Genomic DNA, 16,250 nt, shown 5'->3' on the forward strand with positions numbered 1-16,250 from the left:
ACTCATCTGATTTTGAAAGCAGTTATTTCACTGGTAAGAGAAAATCATTTGGGAGTAGTCTGGAGCACCTAATCTAGTTGTGCAGCAAGTAATTGGCTATTTGGTGCCTTTCCAACAAACACACAAACTAGGGCTAGCGATTAATTCTGCTTCTGTGATTAGCTAATGCTTCTGATACTGTTCATCTCTGCCATTTATGGGTGCTGGGGAGTAAAATGCGGAGCGATACTCTACTGCTCAGACATCTCATTCTACAGATGAGATTATAACCTTGTGTTTGGAGAACTTATTTTTATAATGATTGCTACAGACTCATTCATGTTCATCAGATTTCTTCCGTTCCATTTGAATATAAAAGACTAACCTTCTACAATTCCACTACAAGTATTTCTTTTTCCTTTTGCATCCTGGATAGAGAAGATGTGCGCTTAATGCAACATTGTGCGTCAGAACTTCCATGAGCATAAGGAACCATTTGATTTACTTGTATAAATAAGGAAACTAGCAAACCAGTGAATCAGTCTGTTCTGGCATTTCCAAGAGTTTTACTTAGCCATTAGAAGGCGGATAGAAAAAGCCTCAGCACAAAAATAAGAAAGTAGGGCCAAAAATCCATGTTACCAAGCTAGCAAGACACTGTTGTGTTCATTTTGTACAAGAGTTTAATATCATGTCTATTTACTTCCAATAATCTCCTCCTGGATTTTTTTTTTAAAGAGCTGAGTTGTTGAATTTTCCAAACCAAATATAACTTAGTATGTTATTCAGAGCTTTGATGGAAAGAGGTAGCTCCAGCTATACGATCTGCATAGGTTTCTCATGCTTTTTTGAAGTCCCGGATAGCAGGGATCTATGTCTAACATAGACTGAATTTTGAGTTATATTGTAAATTATTTTTTCATCTGTTCAATCATGTTTGGCAGCACTTACTGTTCTGACTGATATAGTTAATATTGAATTCTTTTTGTCTCTATGCATTTAGGTGATACTGTTAAAAATACAGTGGGTCTCTCCTGAAAATGAAACAGCCTTGGTAATGTTGTTTCTCTGGTTTACCTGAAATAACCAGAATTCCAAATATTTAGCTCAGCCACTGACCTTCTAACAGATCTGCCCTCCAGGATCAGTTATGAACACTTTAAGAGAGATTTTTATCTCACTTGGTATTTGGTATCATTTTAAGACTTTTTTTTTTTTTAATCATTTTTTATTTAACAGATGTTGTTAACTGCATCAAAACATTTGAAAAGTCAGGATTAGGAGAGAATTCAAAGGGATTCTGTTTATAACCCAGACAATTTGCAGTTTTGGAGCCTAAGGCCTGGTCTGTGCACTTTCTGACCAACACAAACAACCACAGGTGACTGCTAGCAATCAGCTAAATGAGCTGGAGTCATACTGAACACACACATGCAGTTGCTTGCGGTATCAGTTGAATGATGTATTCGTGTCTTAACCAGGGAATAAACTCACAGTATTTTGCAAAGGCATCCAGGTTGACAGTGCAATTAACTTCAGTAAAACAAACTATGTTTAAATGGTATAAAACACCCCCCCACCCACCCCTCCCTGCAAATAGCACCTGACTTAACTAGATGCTCTTTGAGATCAGAGACCTGAAGGGAAGAAGAAAGGAGGCTGTAGCAGTCTCCTGTTAGCACCATTTTCCCACATTCTGGGAAACTTTTCCCTCACTGCACTGGCCAGGAAGGCAGGAGCCGGGGCTGTGGCTCTCCCCAGGGGTGCGATGGGCTGCAGCCCTCCATCCTGGGTTAGCGATGCCCTGCAGCTCAGGCAGCCGCATCCTGGCTCTCTGCTCTGACCACATCTTGCCCGCACTGAGGCAGGCAGGTGTCAGCTTGCTTATTTGTTCCCGTTGGGCCTTCTTGAAACCCCTCTTGGAGCGCTGCCAGGCTTTGAAATTGGGACAAATTATTTCTTCCTTTCACAGGACATTTCAGTAACCACAGTCAGGTATATTAGAAAGCATAAGGTATTGGTGTTACAAACAAAAAGCAAAGTTTGCCACCCAGTATCTAGGTTGTCTTTTAGAGACCATTGCATTTTATTTTTGTTCTGCCATGATTTCCAGATGCTAACAGGGAAAATGTTCATGTTGATTAATTCTTGAGGAAATGTTAACTCTTCTATAAAGAAGATTCTGGATTCTTTATAACAGCATCTACTCAGTTCTGGAGGAAAAAAGAAGGGAGTCCATTTTAAGCTTTTGCCAGTGCTTTAGACTTACAGGAAAGCTTGCCTACAATATCAGAAATGCTTATTCTAGCAGATTTAACAAAGGTACCCCAACATGCATCTCTTCCTCACAAAAAAAAAGGCAAATGGAGAAAAAAGAAGGAAATGAAAAAAAGAAAAGATTAAGGACTTGTGATCAGAAAGTATATGCAAACAGGACAGCAGAAACGTGGTAAAGGAGAGATGAAGAAGGGGAAAACGTCATGTTTACTCTCTCCAAAAGAGGTGACAAACTTGTAGTAGGTCTCATTCAGAAAAGGGGAGAGGAGTGATGGCGGACGCTCAAAGGCCTGATTTAGAATCATTACTGCAGTAAGTCAGACTTGAGAATTCATGCTGGGGAAGGCACCAGGGCACCTCTTCCACAGCTCCACCAGAAACATACCAGAAGACATTCTATACTGACATGGCCGGGTCACCTCCCGTATTTGGCCAGAGCACATTAGAGGTTTGCCTGGGGTAGAAGTGCTGGCATATGAGAAAAACCTGCCTGTGGTTGCATGCTGACAAGTCTTTCACAGTGCAAACCAGATCTCAACGTAAGCATTAGATACCCTAAGGTTACAAAGGACAGGATCAGGAGCTGGAAACAGCAGAGTGCACAGCAGCCATACTGGCTGGCATACAGCACACGCAGTTAAGCAGTGTAACTTTATATATAGCATCTCTATTTGCTTTTGTCTTTGATGTGCTTTTCCTGGGGACGTTTATTTAGAGAAGAGTTGAAAAAACTCAAGCTACTACAAAGTCTGCTTGTGACTTGAGGCTTTTGGCTTAAGCAGTTGTGGGCCAGGAATTGCACAAAGATTTCACCACTGTCTGTGTATGCCTCGAGCACTGTACACTTCCATTTTCTTTTGTTTGCACTCACAGCAAGAAAAATTGTAGAAAACATGAAAATTTTTATTTCAAGCTGAAGCTAGACTTTTTTTTTTCCTTTTTTTCATTAAACTTACACAGATGCATCAATCAGTTCAGAAGTAACTCGGCACTGAACTTCAATGCGCAAGAGGGGCTTAGATCTTAGCAACCTATCTTAAGGACAGGCAAAGCAAAGGAACGAGCTGCAGCAGGATGCACGTGCCTACGGGATCAGCTCCTGCTGCCAGGTTGCCATGTGCCTGCACAACCCCCTTTCTGCGCAGCAGCAGCAGGTTGGGTACTGCTCCTCCCCAGCCTGCTGGGAACTTCTGTACTGGCTTCACAGGGAGCAGCCACAACACGTCTTGTGCCTGCAACTTACACTGCCTGCCTTGAGAATGCATGCTAGGTTTTGTTCAGGTAAAGGCGGAAGCTGTTTTTGCCGGTGTTTTTCAAGCAACGCATTACCTATGAGGAGAGAGAAATTTAAAAAACTCACTGATTTACCATGTTAAAAAAAGATGGCACATTTATTGCTACATAAATGTTATATACATAGTGTTTTCTGTTACATTGACAGAAATTTTTTTGAACTTCTTGCTGCTGGTTGGAAAGGTTTATCAGCAATACCTTGAAATTTGACACAGGGTACAAATCTGCAATAAACCAACAATGGAAACTGGAGAACAAGATGAGAAGCAATTCATCTCGGACAATTAGCTCTTACAATACTCCATAGGTACTACACGGTATGCTAGAACCCTACTATGGTCTTACAATGCTATTGTAAATTTCTGATATTAATGAACAGGTTATGGTAAATAACCCTACATTTTTACTACCTAATATAGTAAAATAAAGTAAGAAACTTTTTACTGAAAACTTTTTCGATTTCAAAAATCTAGAAAGAGTAATATTTAGAATTCAAGAAATTTTCTTACAAGATTATTGTATAAAAGACTAGCTACAGTGAAAAATAAGCCAAATGTTTTTTTCTTTCTATTTTATGAAGGAAAGCTTCTGGGCATACTGCAAAGTCTAATATAGCCAAAAAGACAACAAGCTTAGAAGGAAAAAGGCCAGGCAGTGGCACGTGATCACTTTCACACGTCATAAGCAACAAATTTGTTTAGCTGATAAAACACTGAAATGAAGAACAAGGCCACAGATATAATCAGGTGTTATTTGATGATATATGCAAATTAAAGTCATAGAAATGAGTCCACTAATTCCACAAACTGTTTTGTTAGGAACCATCCAAAACGTGAGCTTAAATTCATTAGTTTATTTTAACAATCCATCTTTTGTTCTTTCAAATTAAACGACTTCATAAAAATTGTTGTTTTGTTCCTGTTTTGTGTGCGAACCAATTGCCAGTGATGCAGGATGCGCTATATAAACAGTAGCTCAGACAACCTGGGCTTAGGAACTTTCCTCCCATGGTCATTGCAGTGGAAGACAGTTTCCATGGAAGTCCAAGGGATTTTAACCATTTCAACACATCTGTGACGAAGGAATACTTATGGACACTGTTCTGGTGGAGAAACATTTATAGGTTTAATGCTAATATGGCTTGGGAGGGGGTCATTTGTTTGCAGTCGAGTCACACTATTTTTTTTTTTCTCCACTGACAAGCCATACAAAAATGACAAGATAAGTAATGTATACAGTAAGGAAAAATTGGTGACCATTGCTCTTATATTCCATTATGTAAGTAAGCCCACCTTCCTGGTGGGTATATCATCACACTACCTGCCACGGTGAATTTAGGATTTTACTATTCACCAAAATTACAGCCTGAAAAAAATCTCCTTTGTATTTTAATGCATTTTGTGCTTACGTACAGCTAACACTTTACATGTACTATATGTAGTACTTACTGCTCGGAAAACAAAGCAACTCTAACAAAGTAGATTCTCCCCACCCAATTTACACTTCACGTTACAAGCTTTACTATGAAGCCTAGAAGCCTAAAAAGGTTTTGTTTATAATTAGGAAAAAAAAAAAAAGTTTGAGGAAAGTCTGAGGGAAAATAAAAATCACTTTTTAAATCCAAGAAGTGTTATGGTCACAGTATTGGCTCCTGCCTGCAGCCTTCACGAGGCCTCTTACTGGCTTGAAGCAGGGAGCTCTGTATGGAAGGGTAACTATGACCATAACTGTTCAGATTACCAGAGACCAAAAATAACATAAAAAAGCTATACCAAGGAATAGTTTCCTATTGCATGGAAAACACTAGTCATATGGCAAAAGGAGAGGAAAGGATGACAAAAGACTTTTCCCTTCCTTTTTTAAGACACTAATAGGTATGCTGGGAATGCTACGGGTCGACGGTTGTCACTGCTTTGTTCTCTGAATGTGAACAGCTTTAGTAAATGCTGGCATCCAGCTGAAATTTTATCAGCTTTTAACATGTTAACTTTTCCCTTTATATGTAGACCTTTACAGTTCCATAACAATAAATAAAATTTGTAGTTACAATGCATTTGTCAATTCAGTTTAGGCACAAGGCAACTTCCACAATGAGTGGAGAGATCACAACAGTCTCTGATTGTGCAGAAGCGACACACTGCTTGCAACAGAATGATATGTTCAGAGTATTTCGTGGGCTGAAATTCTGTCTGAAGATCTTGTATCTTCAATCCTGATGCAGGTGTTGACCAGTAGCTTTGATCATAAGATTGCATTTGGGTTTCTTGCTTCAAGTGTTTTCTCCTGTCAGGTTTGTGTCTTCATATAATGTTAGTTGTCTGTGTCCTTGTGAAGAAAGGTCACCTTCTGTGTATCCTACCAATAATTCTGGAATTCTAAAAGAAATTTGGGAGGAGAAAGGGGTATTAGGAAAGGAATCAACAAGAAGCACAACACCAACACTGGAGAACTAATTTAAACTGTATTTTATTGCATTTTCAGTCAGTTGAGTGCAAAAGAAAATCACATTGAGAGGCCTTGAGATCCTTCTTCCCAGAGATATCTGTACCGAATAGGATACATTGAACAGCTTACTCTCAGGAAGGTTCTGTTTGGACTCTCTGGGTATGGGAGAAAGAATAAGCTGCAAATCTCGGATCTTTGATTTGTGTTTGACTTTGTTCCCTAAAGTAAGCAGGAGATGGTACCCAAATTAATCGCTGCTGCTGAAGGCACGTGCTGCCGTATGCCTAGTGAGCCTGTACAGCCTTTTCGTGTCGGCATCACACTTTAGTCATCTTACAAAGTTATCGCTATTAAAAAAAGCAAAGGTACAGTAAACTTCTGAAAGCGGTTCATGGTCTTAATATGGCAAGAACAGACTATCGATTCTGCTGTAAATCAAGAGTTTATCTGATGACTTAGGAGTAACCTATTGCTCTGGTATGAAATACAACAAATAACAGCAATTCAAAGCACCTTGTTTTCCTAACAAGAAAACCCATTCTGTTTATGAAGAAAGAAGCTGCCTGTAAGGGATGGGGGAAAAGCACTGTCTCGAATAAGGCTTGGTTTAAGTGCCATTTTGCTGCTTTCTAAGGAACACTAGGGAATAATGAACTTCCATGGGATACGTTCTGGCAAGATGCATGCCTCTACCTTAAGCTAAAATAGAAATAAAAGTCTGTGTACACAACAGCAAAAAACCTCCCAAACTAGAAAATTTTGTAAAGTTACAGATTAAAATAAGGGCATTGAACCCGATCTCTTACTCTTTGTGACAGTGGCAACAGTTCTACTGTTTTAAGACATGGAATACCCCAATTTATTCTTCTCAAAATCAAGTTTTTTCCAATTATTTAAATAACCCACCCACCATGTTGTAATAAAACCAGAAGACTAATATTCCCAGAAGCCCTCCACATCAGCATGTTTCAAATGAACTATTCCGTACTCGACTACATGGGGCTTTTGGAAATACTGATTCATGTTGCAAAGCTCTCTTCACTACTACAGCCTGTGAATTAGGAGAGTTAGCAATCTCTGTTGGGCAAACGCCGAGTCTTGGAAGGACTGGCCTTAAGCCAGACAGCACATCTCTGAGATGAGAAGTCTCTCTAACGGTTTGTATCGGCACTGGGAAACAATGCATGGATTTTTAAATGAACTGATGTGATTTTTAGACCATTTGAAGATGTATAATTCATCTCTATTGTGCGTGGCTTATCTAGCAAGCTGTTAACTGTTCCTCTGATGTCATGCCAAGAAGGCCACCTGAGCCAAGAGATGTAGCCATTGGCAACAACGCATGGAAATGAAGATATTTTAACGACCATTTCTTGGGGCGTTGTTTTATTATAGAACTAAACAAATCTGCATGCTTTTGCTTATGCTCAGAGATACAGAAGTACTTAGCAGCATAAAGAAGTTTGGTGCTAGGGGCAGCTCAGTAACTAAGAAGAAACACATCTAGATCTACCAAATCTTGGCAAGAAAAAGCAACAAGAGCCATTCTCCTCTGGGCAAGAGACGTACCTGGCTGGTGTTCACATATGACCCATAGGGTTGGTAGTTTCACTCAGGCCAGGGTGGCTTCCTGGGTGTGGTGTTGGCGGCTCTGCCGATACGGCAGAAACTTTTTCTTCTTCCCTTCTCTTAAGGCAGGCTGCTTTAGGGTTTAGGTTTCGTTCTGTAACAGAAAAATGATTCTTAACATCCTATACGCTGATACCAAGGGGAGTATCGATATGTTAAGCGCCGCAGTGAAAACAGCTGTGCCGCGTCCCTCCTCTAACTGATGTCCCTGTGTACAATGCAGGTGTCTGCAGCTGCAGACAAGCACTACTCAAAAAGCCAACCGGGCCGTCTCCTAAACTGGTGGGTTGGGTTTGTTTTGTGGTGTTTTTTAAAAAAGCTTTACCAGCTGCCTACATACACCTTCAAGAAACTTTTTAAAAGTACCTCCTGTGTCACCAGAAATTGCTCAAGTGCAAAATGAGAACTGTCTGTAATTTACAATGTAATAAAACAGAGACTTCTGTGTTTTGTTGATATGCCGAAGTCATACCAACCCAACTGACATCACACTAGTTTTTGTGATGTTACTGCTTCTTTCTTCACCTTAAGTATTAGCCTGCTGTTAGAACAGGGGAGGTAGGATGCCCTCAGTCGATGGGTCTCTTCATACTCTCAAGTCTGTGAAATCATCTTGTGCTGATCGTGCTTAAATCAAAAGACTGTGACAGTCACACAGAGCAGAAGGATTTTGTTGTTTTTTTTTTTTAAACCGTATTTCCTCTCACATTGAAGTCAGTGCTTTGTAACAGCCAGCTGTGGACCAGCTATCAAGGTATTTCCATCAGTCAGTTTCCACTTCCCCAATTAGCTTCAATGGATGTAGATTTGGATCTGGTTTTCAAATAATGACAGTTTCTAAAAGTCAACTGTTTCTGTTCTTCAAAATGGCTTTTCATGAAGCAAAATATAAAAGATGTAAATCGCAATGGCCAGAAAGACACCCAAAAGGTATGTAATACATTCTACCAGCACACACAGAGTTTAATCAATGTTCTGAGGTATTTCTCTAGCTGTCAGTGAATTCTCTTTTGCAGTTTAAGATTGCAGATACAATTTTAACCATAAAGAGACTGCCAAAGCTGAGCAGACAGCACAAGCCCTTCTCTTGCACCACACAGGCGCCCCTCCAGTTGCAGTTTGCTGACCCTTGCACATTTGACATGGGGTAGAATCTACCTAATCTGAGAGGCGCAATTCTGGACAGACTCGCTAATTCTGCTTCCACCCCAGTCATTATCAACAGCCTCCTACTGCATTTCCTAAGGACGAGCACTCCCAAAGAGTCTACTGGAAGAAAAACCTGCTAACTTCCCTTAATCACTTTTCTTTGTTTAAATGTGGCTTGCCTTCAAGTTTTAAAGAAGATTTAATTATGTGGAAACTTTGAAAGGAAGTTAATTTACAGTGATTTAGGAAACGGAGATAAAAATGCTAGCCTATAGTTAGAGCTTAAAATCTGAAATGTTTCATTTTGAATAGCACCAATCACAAAATGAGAAGCTTCATTACCAGCAGGGAGAGGAAATTGTGTATGTAATCGTATAATGCACTGGTGGAAAGCTCCGCTGGGCGCCGCACAAGGCTCAGTCACTGCCTCTCAGAAGCAGGTGCAAAGACAGGCAGGCGAGGTGAAATGGGGCACAACAGGCACGGCGTGCTTGTGACAGGCTTCCTCGGACGCACAGCGAGGGGAAGGTGAGGCAGAAATGTGAGGAAGGAAAAGCTCTCAGTTTACACTGCCTGTAGCAGGGGTCCCATTTAACTCCAAGGACATTTACAAAAAGATTTCTACCAGAGATCTAAGGTTCGCAAGCAACCTCTGACCAGGGCAGAAGTGATGTTACTAATTTTCACACAGAGCTTTCTGTGGATTACAGCATCTGTGAGAGCAGGGAGATGGACTTGATAGATTCTAAACATTAAAAAACACGCTTGATTAACTTTACTCCGACTTCTTCATAACATTCAACCTTATCTTCCAGACTATAGCAAACGTTTTCAGACCAAAACAGTTCGCAAGATCAAAGTCACAGAGACACTAAAACAGGGCTTTACCATGGCACTAGCTGGTGTCTCATCTGCAGAGTAACTATTTGCTCTAGACACCTTGGAAGAACTCTGACTGGAGACAGCGCGTTTATTAAAAACTGGGTCAGCAAAACCCTGCCTGAAAACACAGCATCTCCTCCTTACTATAAAGTCTGTAAGTTACTCCCTTTGTTGCTTCTGATGAACTTTTAAGAATTGCTTTTATCTCCTGTGCAAAATGCAAGCAACAGAATAGGAAATGGCAGTAAAACCAAGGTACACAAAAATTAAACATTGACATCATTCAATGACATCAGTGATTCAAAAATGTAGTGCGTTAAGCAAATATAACCACTGACATCATCTGCATCTGAAAGACTTCCAGTCACCCGATGCACTTCCATCAGTGAGACACCAAGGAAGATGGCTATTTGCTAGCCCAGAACAGCAAAGCATGAGGACGCTCGCCTGGTTAAGTGCCAGCTACATAGACTAGACTAAACTATACCAGACTAGACTTGAGTATTTCAGTTGGAAGGGTCCTACAACGATCATCCAGTCCAACTGCCTGAGCAATTCAGGGCTGACCAAAAGTTAAAGCACGGTGCCTCAGAACTGTGACATGTCTTTGACATAAGTTTAAAGGGAGACTAAAAGTCAACTGTAGCTTCACCAACACACGAGAGCGGAACAGTCAAAGAAATAAACATAATTCCTAGAACTATCTTTCCTTAAGAGAGTGAACTGCACAAAGAATTATTCCTTCTCCACCTACCAATAGGCCTGTTCTTTCTTTCCTGAAAAAAATTAAAGTAATTGGGAAAGAAAATACCTGCGAAACCAGCCCTGATTCGGTTAAAGTAGAAGTAGGTTTCCTTCCTCCTCCCCCATATGCATTTAATGCAAAGATCTAAGTAAATGCAGTTAAAGTCACTGCACTTTAGTATTTCAATTATGTGGGGTTCCTCTTAAAATAGATCTCTTGTGTTTGCTAAAGCAAACTAAGTACTACTACATAAGTGCTTGCTACAATTTAAAGCAAGATGTGTTAATATTTTAATTAATCAATTTACCTTGAAAGCACAGGTGAAGAGACAGCTAATTGCACAGGAAAAAAACCAGAAAGATCAAAGTATAAACCTAATACCCCTCTTCTCCCCCCACCCCCACCCTCCCCTTTTTTTTTTTTAAATTAATTCTTTGCTTTTCCTGAAGAACTTCAACATCGTTACAGAACAGCAAACGTTCTTTGAGTAACGCCTGCAGCTGGTGATGCAGATTTCAAGAGACCGACACCGTTCCATGAACGAAGCTACCACGCAACTGCCACGGCACGATGACGGGCTACTGACCTCTCACTTGCTGCTCTAGACTGAGGATGACTGCCACAGCCTGGTGAAGAATAAGCAGTTTCGTCTGTGGTTTTTCACTCTTCAGATGAAGCTGGCACATACGGCCAAGTTCTTTAAATGCCTCATTAATATCTCGTACACGCAAACGTTCTCTAGCGTTATTTGCCATTCTCCTCTCCTTTTCTCTTTCTATTTTCTGCTCCGGGTTTAAATCCTCATCTTCATTAGTACTGCTGCAAGAAAGTATAAATAAAAGTATATTTCAATAATCACTGGTATTTCAAGCAAACAAGTGATCCTGCTGCTGGTTCTAAATTTTCAGTTGATGAAATTAAACTTCTTCCCCCTTGATCTATTTCATATCGCAGTATACTCAGATAACTAAGGAAGTGTTAGGTATCAATGCATAAGTGCTCAAGGTAATTCTTGCTGTTCCTGCCTTTTCCTGAAAACAAATGTGAAATGGTTTCTGCCTGAAGAATGTCCACAGAATACTGTCTACAGGTGGCAAACACCTCTAGCAGAGTAGTGGCAACGCGCTGCCCCTTCAAGCAAGAGGCGTGCCCAAACTGCCGCTTCGCTCAATTACTGACAAATGGTCAAATACTTAAGAGAACTCAGCCATCTTGCCAAGTGAAGAATAAATAATTCTCAACAAATAGTTTTTGCTAGTTTCCAATATATCAGCTTACATATAAAGGCATTTGAGTAACTTTCAATTTAATGTACTTACTAAAAAGTTTTAGTTTTCTTGAAGACCCTCCTGGCCAATTTTAGAACTATTTTTTCTTCTACTACCCAGCGTAGAGCTGAACAGTTAAATTCAGAATTCTTGTGTGACTTCAAATGATTATATTAAGCTGCAGAGCCTTTATTTTCTAATATAGGACTGTCCAGTTAAGTGGGTACTGTGCAAAGCCTCTGCTCTACTAAAATGAATACACTAAAATGCCATTAGACACATGTGATGGCATAGACTTCGCTGTTTGTGGTTGCCAAATTCTGATTGTTCACTGTTATCTCCAGTTTCAATGCTTGTGTCAGGCCTGTCAGGCAGACCCAGAAGCATTTTATCTAGTGTCAACTTGAGATTTTGGTCAGTGGCTTGGGAGGGGAAAAAATGTTTGAAAAGGTTATTTACCCATCGTATTCACCCCAGGCTCTGGGTTATCAGGCTGCCGCTCTCCATCACTACTGGCTCACATCTAGCAGTGCAGCCCTGGCCCAGGTACAAAGTATCACAAATTTCTAGGGCTCTCCCACCCTCTATGCTGGGCAGGGCCCTCTGAATCTTTTACTTCTTATCTGCACAGGCAGATATCGGGCAAGGTGCTAACGTAAGGGAATGCATAATTTTCAGGTCATTGTCCCAGAAAATCCTCTAGTATTTAAATAGATACAAACACTGTAAACTACTCATCTATTTCAGCTGCCTATTAAGATATACACTGAAGTCAACACAAAAGCCTTGAAATAAATTTCTCAAACTTAAGGACAAGGCGCTACAGAACATTAATGAAGCACAAAGTCTCCAGGTCATGTCAGCAACCCACCTTGTTCTGCCTCTAGATGAGACCTTGATATCCTTCTGGGAGGACTCATCATCTGATTTCATGTCATCCGATGAGGGGGGTTCATGGATATTTTCATCCTTCTCCTTATGTTCAGACTTGATTTCTGTTGGACCTATAGCCACCGACTGGCTCTGTAAGCCACCTGACAATGCTGCAAGCAACCAGAGATCAGGATGAGCATCACAGGAGAGCAAGGTTTAAGAGAATCTCAAGCAGATATTGTCGATGGGAGGCCAGAGCCGAGCAGGAGTCTGGGAAGACAACAGAAGGAACTATGCTCTGGCAACAGAAACAGGAGAGATCCTGATAATGCTGCTGTTCTTGGACATGTGTCATGGGTTGTAAAGGGATCATCATTCATAAAGCAGCTTGATCCGTAACAACTTAATCTAAGACAGACACTGTTAAAGACAAAAGGACGTTCAGCGAAGTAAGGAAATTTGCACCTCGTGTCCGGGCTGCAAATTTAAGGGCAGAGCTGCACTGAAACTGAGGCTTGGGCTTAGGCCAAACGTGCAACACGCACATCCCTAAATGCGCAAGCACGCTAATGAATAAGCTGACTTCTGTTTTCTATAGCTTACTTCTTTAGGCTAAAAATTGAGGGAACTATAAAAGCTTGCGTGGAGCTACTTCCTTTTATTGGCTAGACCGAAGTCTGGCCTCGGCTCAGGCTCCAACCCTCCTGGCCGATTTGGAGAGGGCTGCAGTACTGCAAATGCCATTGTGTCTCCTGAAGCTGGAAGAACACGGCTGCAATGCAGTCTTCTGCCAAAGCTGTAGTGGGACACGTCTGACACAGAGATGCCCTCAGAATTGTTGCAGGAATCCCTAACAGTGGTGGCTTACAGGATTTATAATGGATTTTTATTTCTCAGCATTACCTATGTCCCTATCTCCCCCGTGTCGATGCAAGTTTACCAAGACCTACAGCCTCATTGGCTCTGGACTATTGCAGACCCTGGTCAGCATTTAATATTGCTGGGAAGTTACCTCTGTAGCTTTCTTGTGTTTTATGATTTAGCTCTGTGCTCTGAGCAGAAACTGTACTGGGAAGAACTGAATGGTTGCTGTTGATGCTGACACTTTCTTCCCGATGAGTCCCAACCTAAAGCAAAGCAAAGCGAACATTTCTATTAAAGACGTGATTCAAAGAAATGGTCCAAAAATAGAAGTTTAAAAGACTGGATTAGAGACCCAAGTTAAAGTTCTGGCTCAGTAAAGGCAAGATTTAGTTGGAAGATGACGTTACGCGAAACCACTTGATTTCACCACACTGGATTAAGCTGTGTTTCAAGCAGTGACCAACACCTGTTTGGAGTAATGCAGCAACCTAGCAAGATTTTTTTTCCCCCAGTATTTTCCCACAGAACACTGCAGATTTTTCTCCTTGATTTATACCTGAAGGGTACAAGATCTGATTAACCTTTGATTGCTTTAACCTAATGCAACTACCAACTCCCGTACTTATAACATTTTGATCCTTAAAATCAGGGGGAATAATGGTCTTCACCACACGTGAAAGGTGTGTACACCGCCCTACAGGCATGCATACAGAGAAATATACTTCTAAAACATACAAATAACATCTCACATCTTGTTGACTGAAACAGGATTAAGAACTGGATCTAATATCACAACATTATTTTATTCACTTTAATAATTCTCTCTCATTTTCCTCCTTTCTCAGCTAAATACATTTAGTCTAGTCCCATCACAGAACCTTATCATACAAAAATAATCCAGGCATCTAACTATTCTTACCACCTCTTTCAGTATTTCCTAATCTGCTCCTTCGTAATACATCATGATTAGATTTCTAAGCAGCAAGCATTGGGATAAAGAGTCTTTAAAGAAATCCTAATTTTGCATAAACTTGAATTAATGATACTTATATAAGATAGCTATGAGTGCGCATAGCTACCTGGAAGAGGCAAATTTGTTAAAAAACAGCTGCTGAATACAGAATACTGTTATCAATGCAAACCTCTCTAAAAAGAGAATATTCTTTTGTTTGAAAGAGGAAGAGGTAAAGACACACTGCCTGTATTTAAATGATCTGGAACGCAGACCATTTAAAGCTTTTGATTCCTAAAGACACAAAAGTCCTTTAAATATTTATAACGTAACCAACATAATGCAATTAAACAGTTAAAAAACTGAACAAAGATGAGGGATTCTACTATTATTTGTATAGTTACAAAAATTGGCTACAGATGAAGCTTTTATTGGAACAGTAGCAAACATGTCAACTAGAAGATTAAGCCTTTAATTAAATAGGTTTATTGCCTGGAGTTACACATGAGAACCACTGTTTTCCAATAAATCCTTCAATCCTAGTAAACTGCTGAGCTTTGAATCCCTCTTGAGTAATTAATGCAGCTTTTACCTTTCATGTCTTAGTATGGGTTTTACCCAGAGAGAGATAAATACCCTTATGCAAGTTTATCCTTTGTTTAATATACACTCGTTCCTGTAAGCTAACGCACAGGAACAAGAAAGGAAGGGGGGGGACGGACCCCCCTGCCAACCCACAACTGCTATCAGGTCATTCCGGGCTGCTGTTTGTATCTGTTGTTCTGCAGAAAATCTCCTCTTGTATTCTGCGGAGTATCTGTTGCTATTTAAAGCGTATTTTATCTTCCTTTGTGCGCAATAGGCTTTGTTTGTGGGAAGTTCTGCTACGGATACAGTCATCTCGGCTCTCGCGAGTGTCGTGAATTCCCTGGGAGCAAGGAGCGGAGCCTGGGCCTTTCAGACAAAACTCTTCACAACAGCAATGTGAAACTCGTTCTCCACACTGACCTTCCAAAACAGAGCCTCTCCCCAGTTCTGACCTGCAGGCTGTGTGTTTTATTTTATTCTTCTGGTCATGCTTAGTCCTAACACACGAGGGTGCTTTTATTCAAGCTACAGACTATTCGTCACTTCAGGGCCCGGTTCTGTTCCAAAATCTACTTCTTAAAAAACGCAGAAGTTTCTTACAGCTGTGTACAAACGCAGCAGCTGCCAGAACCCTGGCAACGTTCAAATCTAGAGCTAACCTAGAAGGGGCAGATTAGCAAATCAGTTCCGATAAAGGCAGAAAACAGATTAGAAATAAAAACTGAATTTAAGTCCCTGTTCCAGTCCTTTGAAACAGGCCTACAAATTCAAAGCACACAATTTAGATTAACAAGATTTAAACAGAAATCTTAAGAGCTGAAGTGTTACAAAACTGACCGCAACATGAAATTTTTATCTCTGATCTACAGATTACCAGAAAATCCAAGCAGGCAAACAAAAAACCCCCAAACCAAAAGACTTGCTGGAAGTCACTCTACCCCATACGAAGGCCGGGAGCAGTGGCTGCTTCCAGGCACCAAATTGGATCTTTAGCATCTTAAACATCGAGTTTAGAAAGTTTAAGTTTGCTTTTCCTTCCCTCGAGTGTCACTTCCCAGGAAAAGAGGCTCTCCCCATCCGCATTTCAACGCGGCACAACCTTGGGCTTCCTTCAGGTCTTCCGAAAGGCGTTCTACAGCGTCAGCTCTGACGCCTTCAGAACAAACAAGCTTGTGACCTGTTTGACTGATGTTTCGTGCAAGTCGTTCTCAGTCAAACGATTTCCCAGCGCGGGGGGCGGCCGGGGCGCTGCCCGTCCCGCTCTGGGGGCAGAGACCTCCCCGCGGCTGCTCGGGCTCCCGGGCAG

The 16,250-nt window shown here is 40.9% G+C and overlaps 1 protein-coding gene across 6 annotated transcripts in view; it reads right to left on the reverse strand.

The window, feature by feature from the left end:
• Positions 1 to 3,628: 3,628 nt before the first annotated feature.
• TCF12 (transcription factor 12) overlaps positions 3,629 to 16,250 on the reverse strand; it is a 174,068-nt gene continuing 161,446 nt past the window's right edge. For all 6 annotated transcript variants that reach the window (XM_035899469.1, XM_035899470.1, XM_035899468.1 and 3 more), the window contains 5 exons: positions 13,553 to 13,667; positions 12,539 to 12,710; positions 10,986 to 11,218; positions 7,564 to 7,717; positions 3,629 to 5,924 (listed from right to left, as the gene is read on the reverse strand). In XM_035899469.1, coding sequence (XP_035755362.1) covers positions 7,575 to 7,717; positions 10,986 to 11,218; positions 12,539 to 12,710; positions 13,553 to 13,667 — 663 coding nt within the window. In that variant the 3' untranslated portion in view covers positions 3,629 to 5,924; positions 7,564 to 7,574. The remainder of the gene's footprint in view (positions 5,925 to 7,563; positions 7,718 to 10,985; positions 11,219 to 12,538; positions 12,711 to 13,552; positions 13,668 to 16,250) is intronic.

This window comes from Egretta garzetta, unplaced genomic scaffold (assembly GCF_000687185.1).
Source record: "Egretta garzetta isolate BGI_Z169 unplaced genomic scaffold, ASM68718v1 scaffold287, whole genome shotgun sequence".
In the NCBI taxonomy this organism is placed as follows: Eukaryota; Metazoa; Chordata; class Aves; order Pelecaniformes; family Ardeidae; genus Egretta; species Egretta garzetta.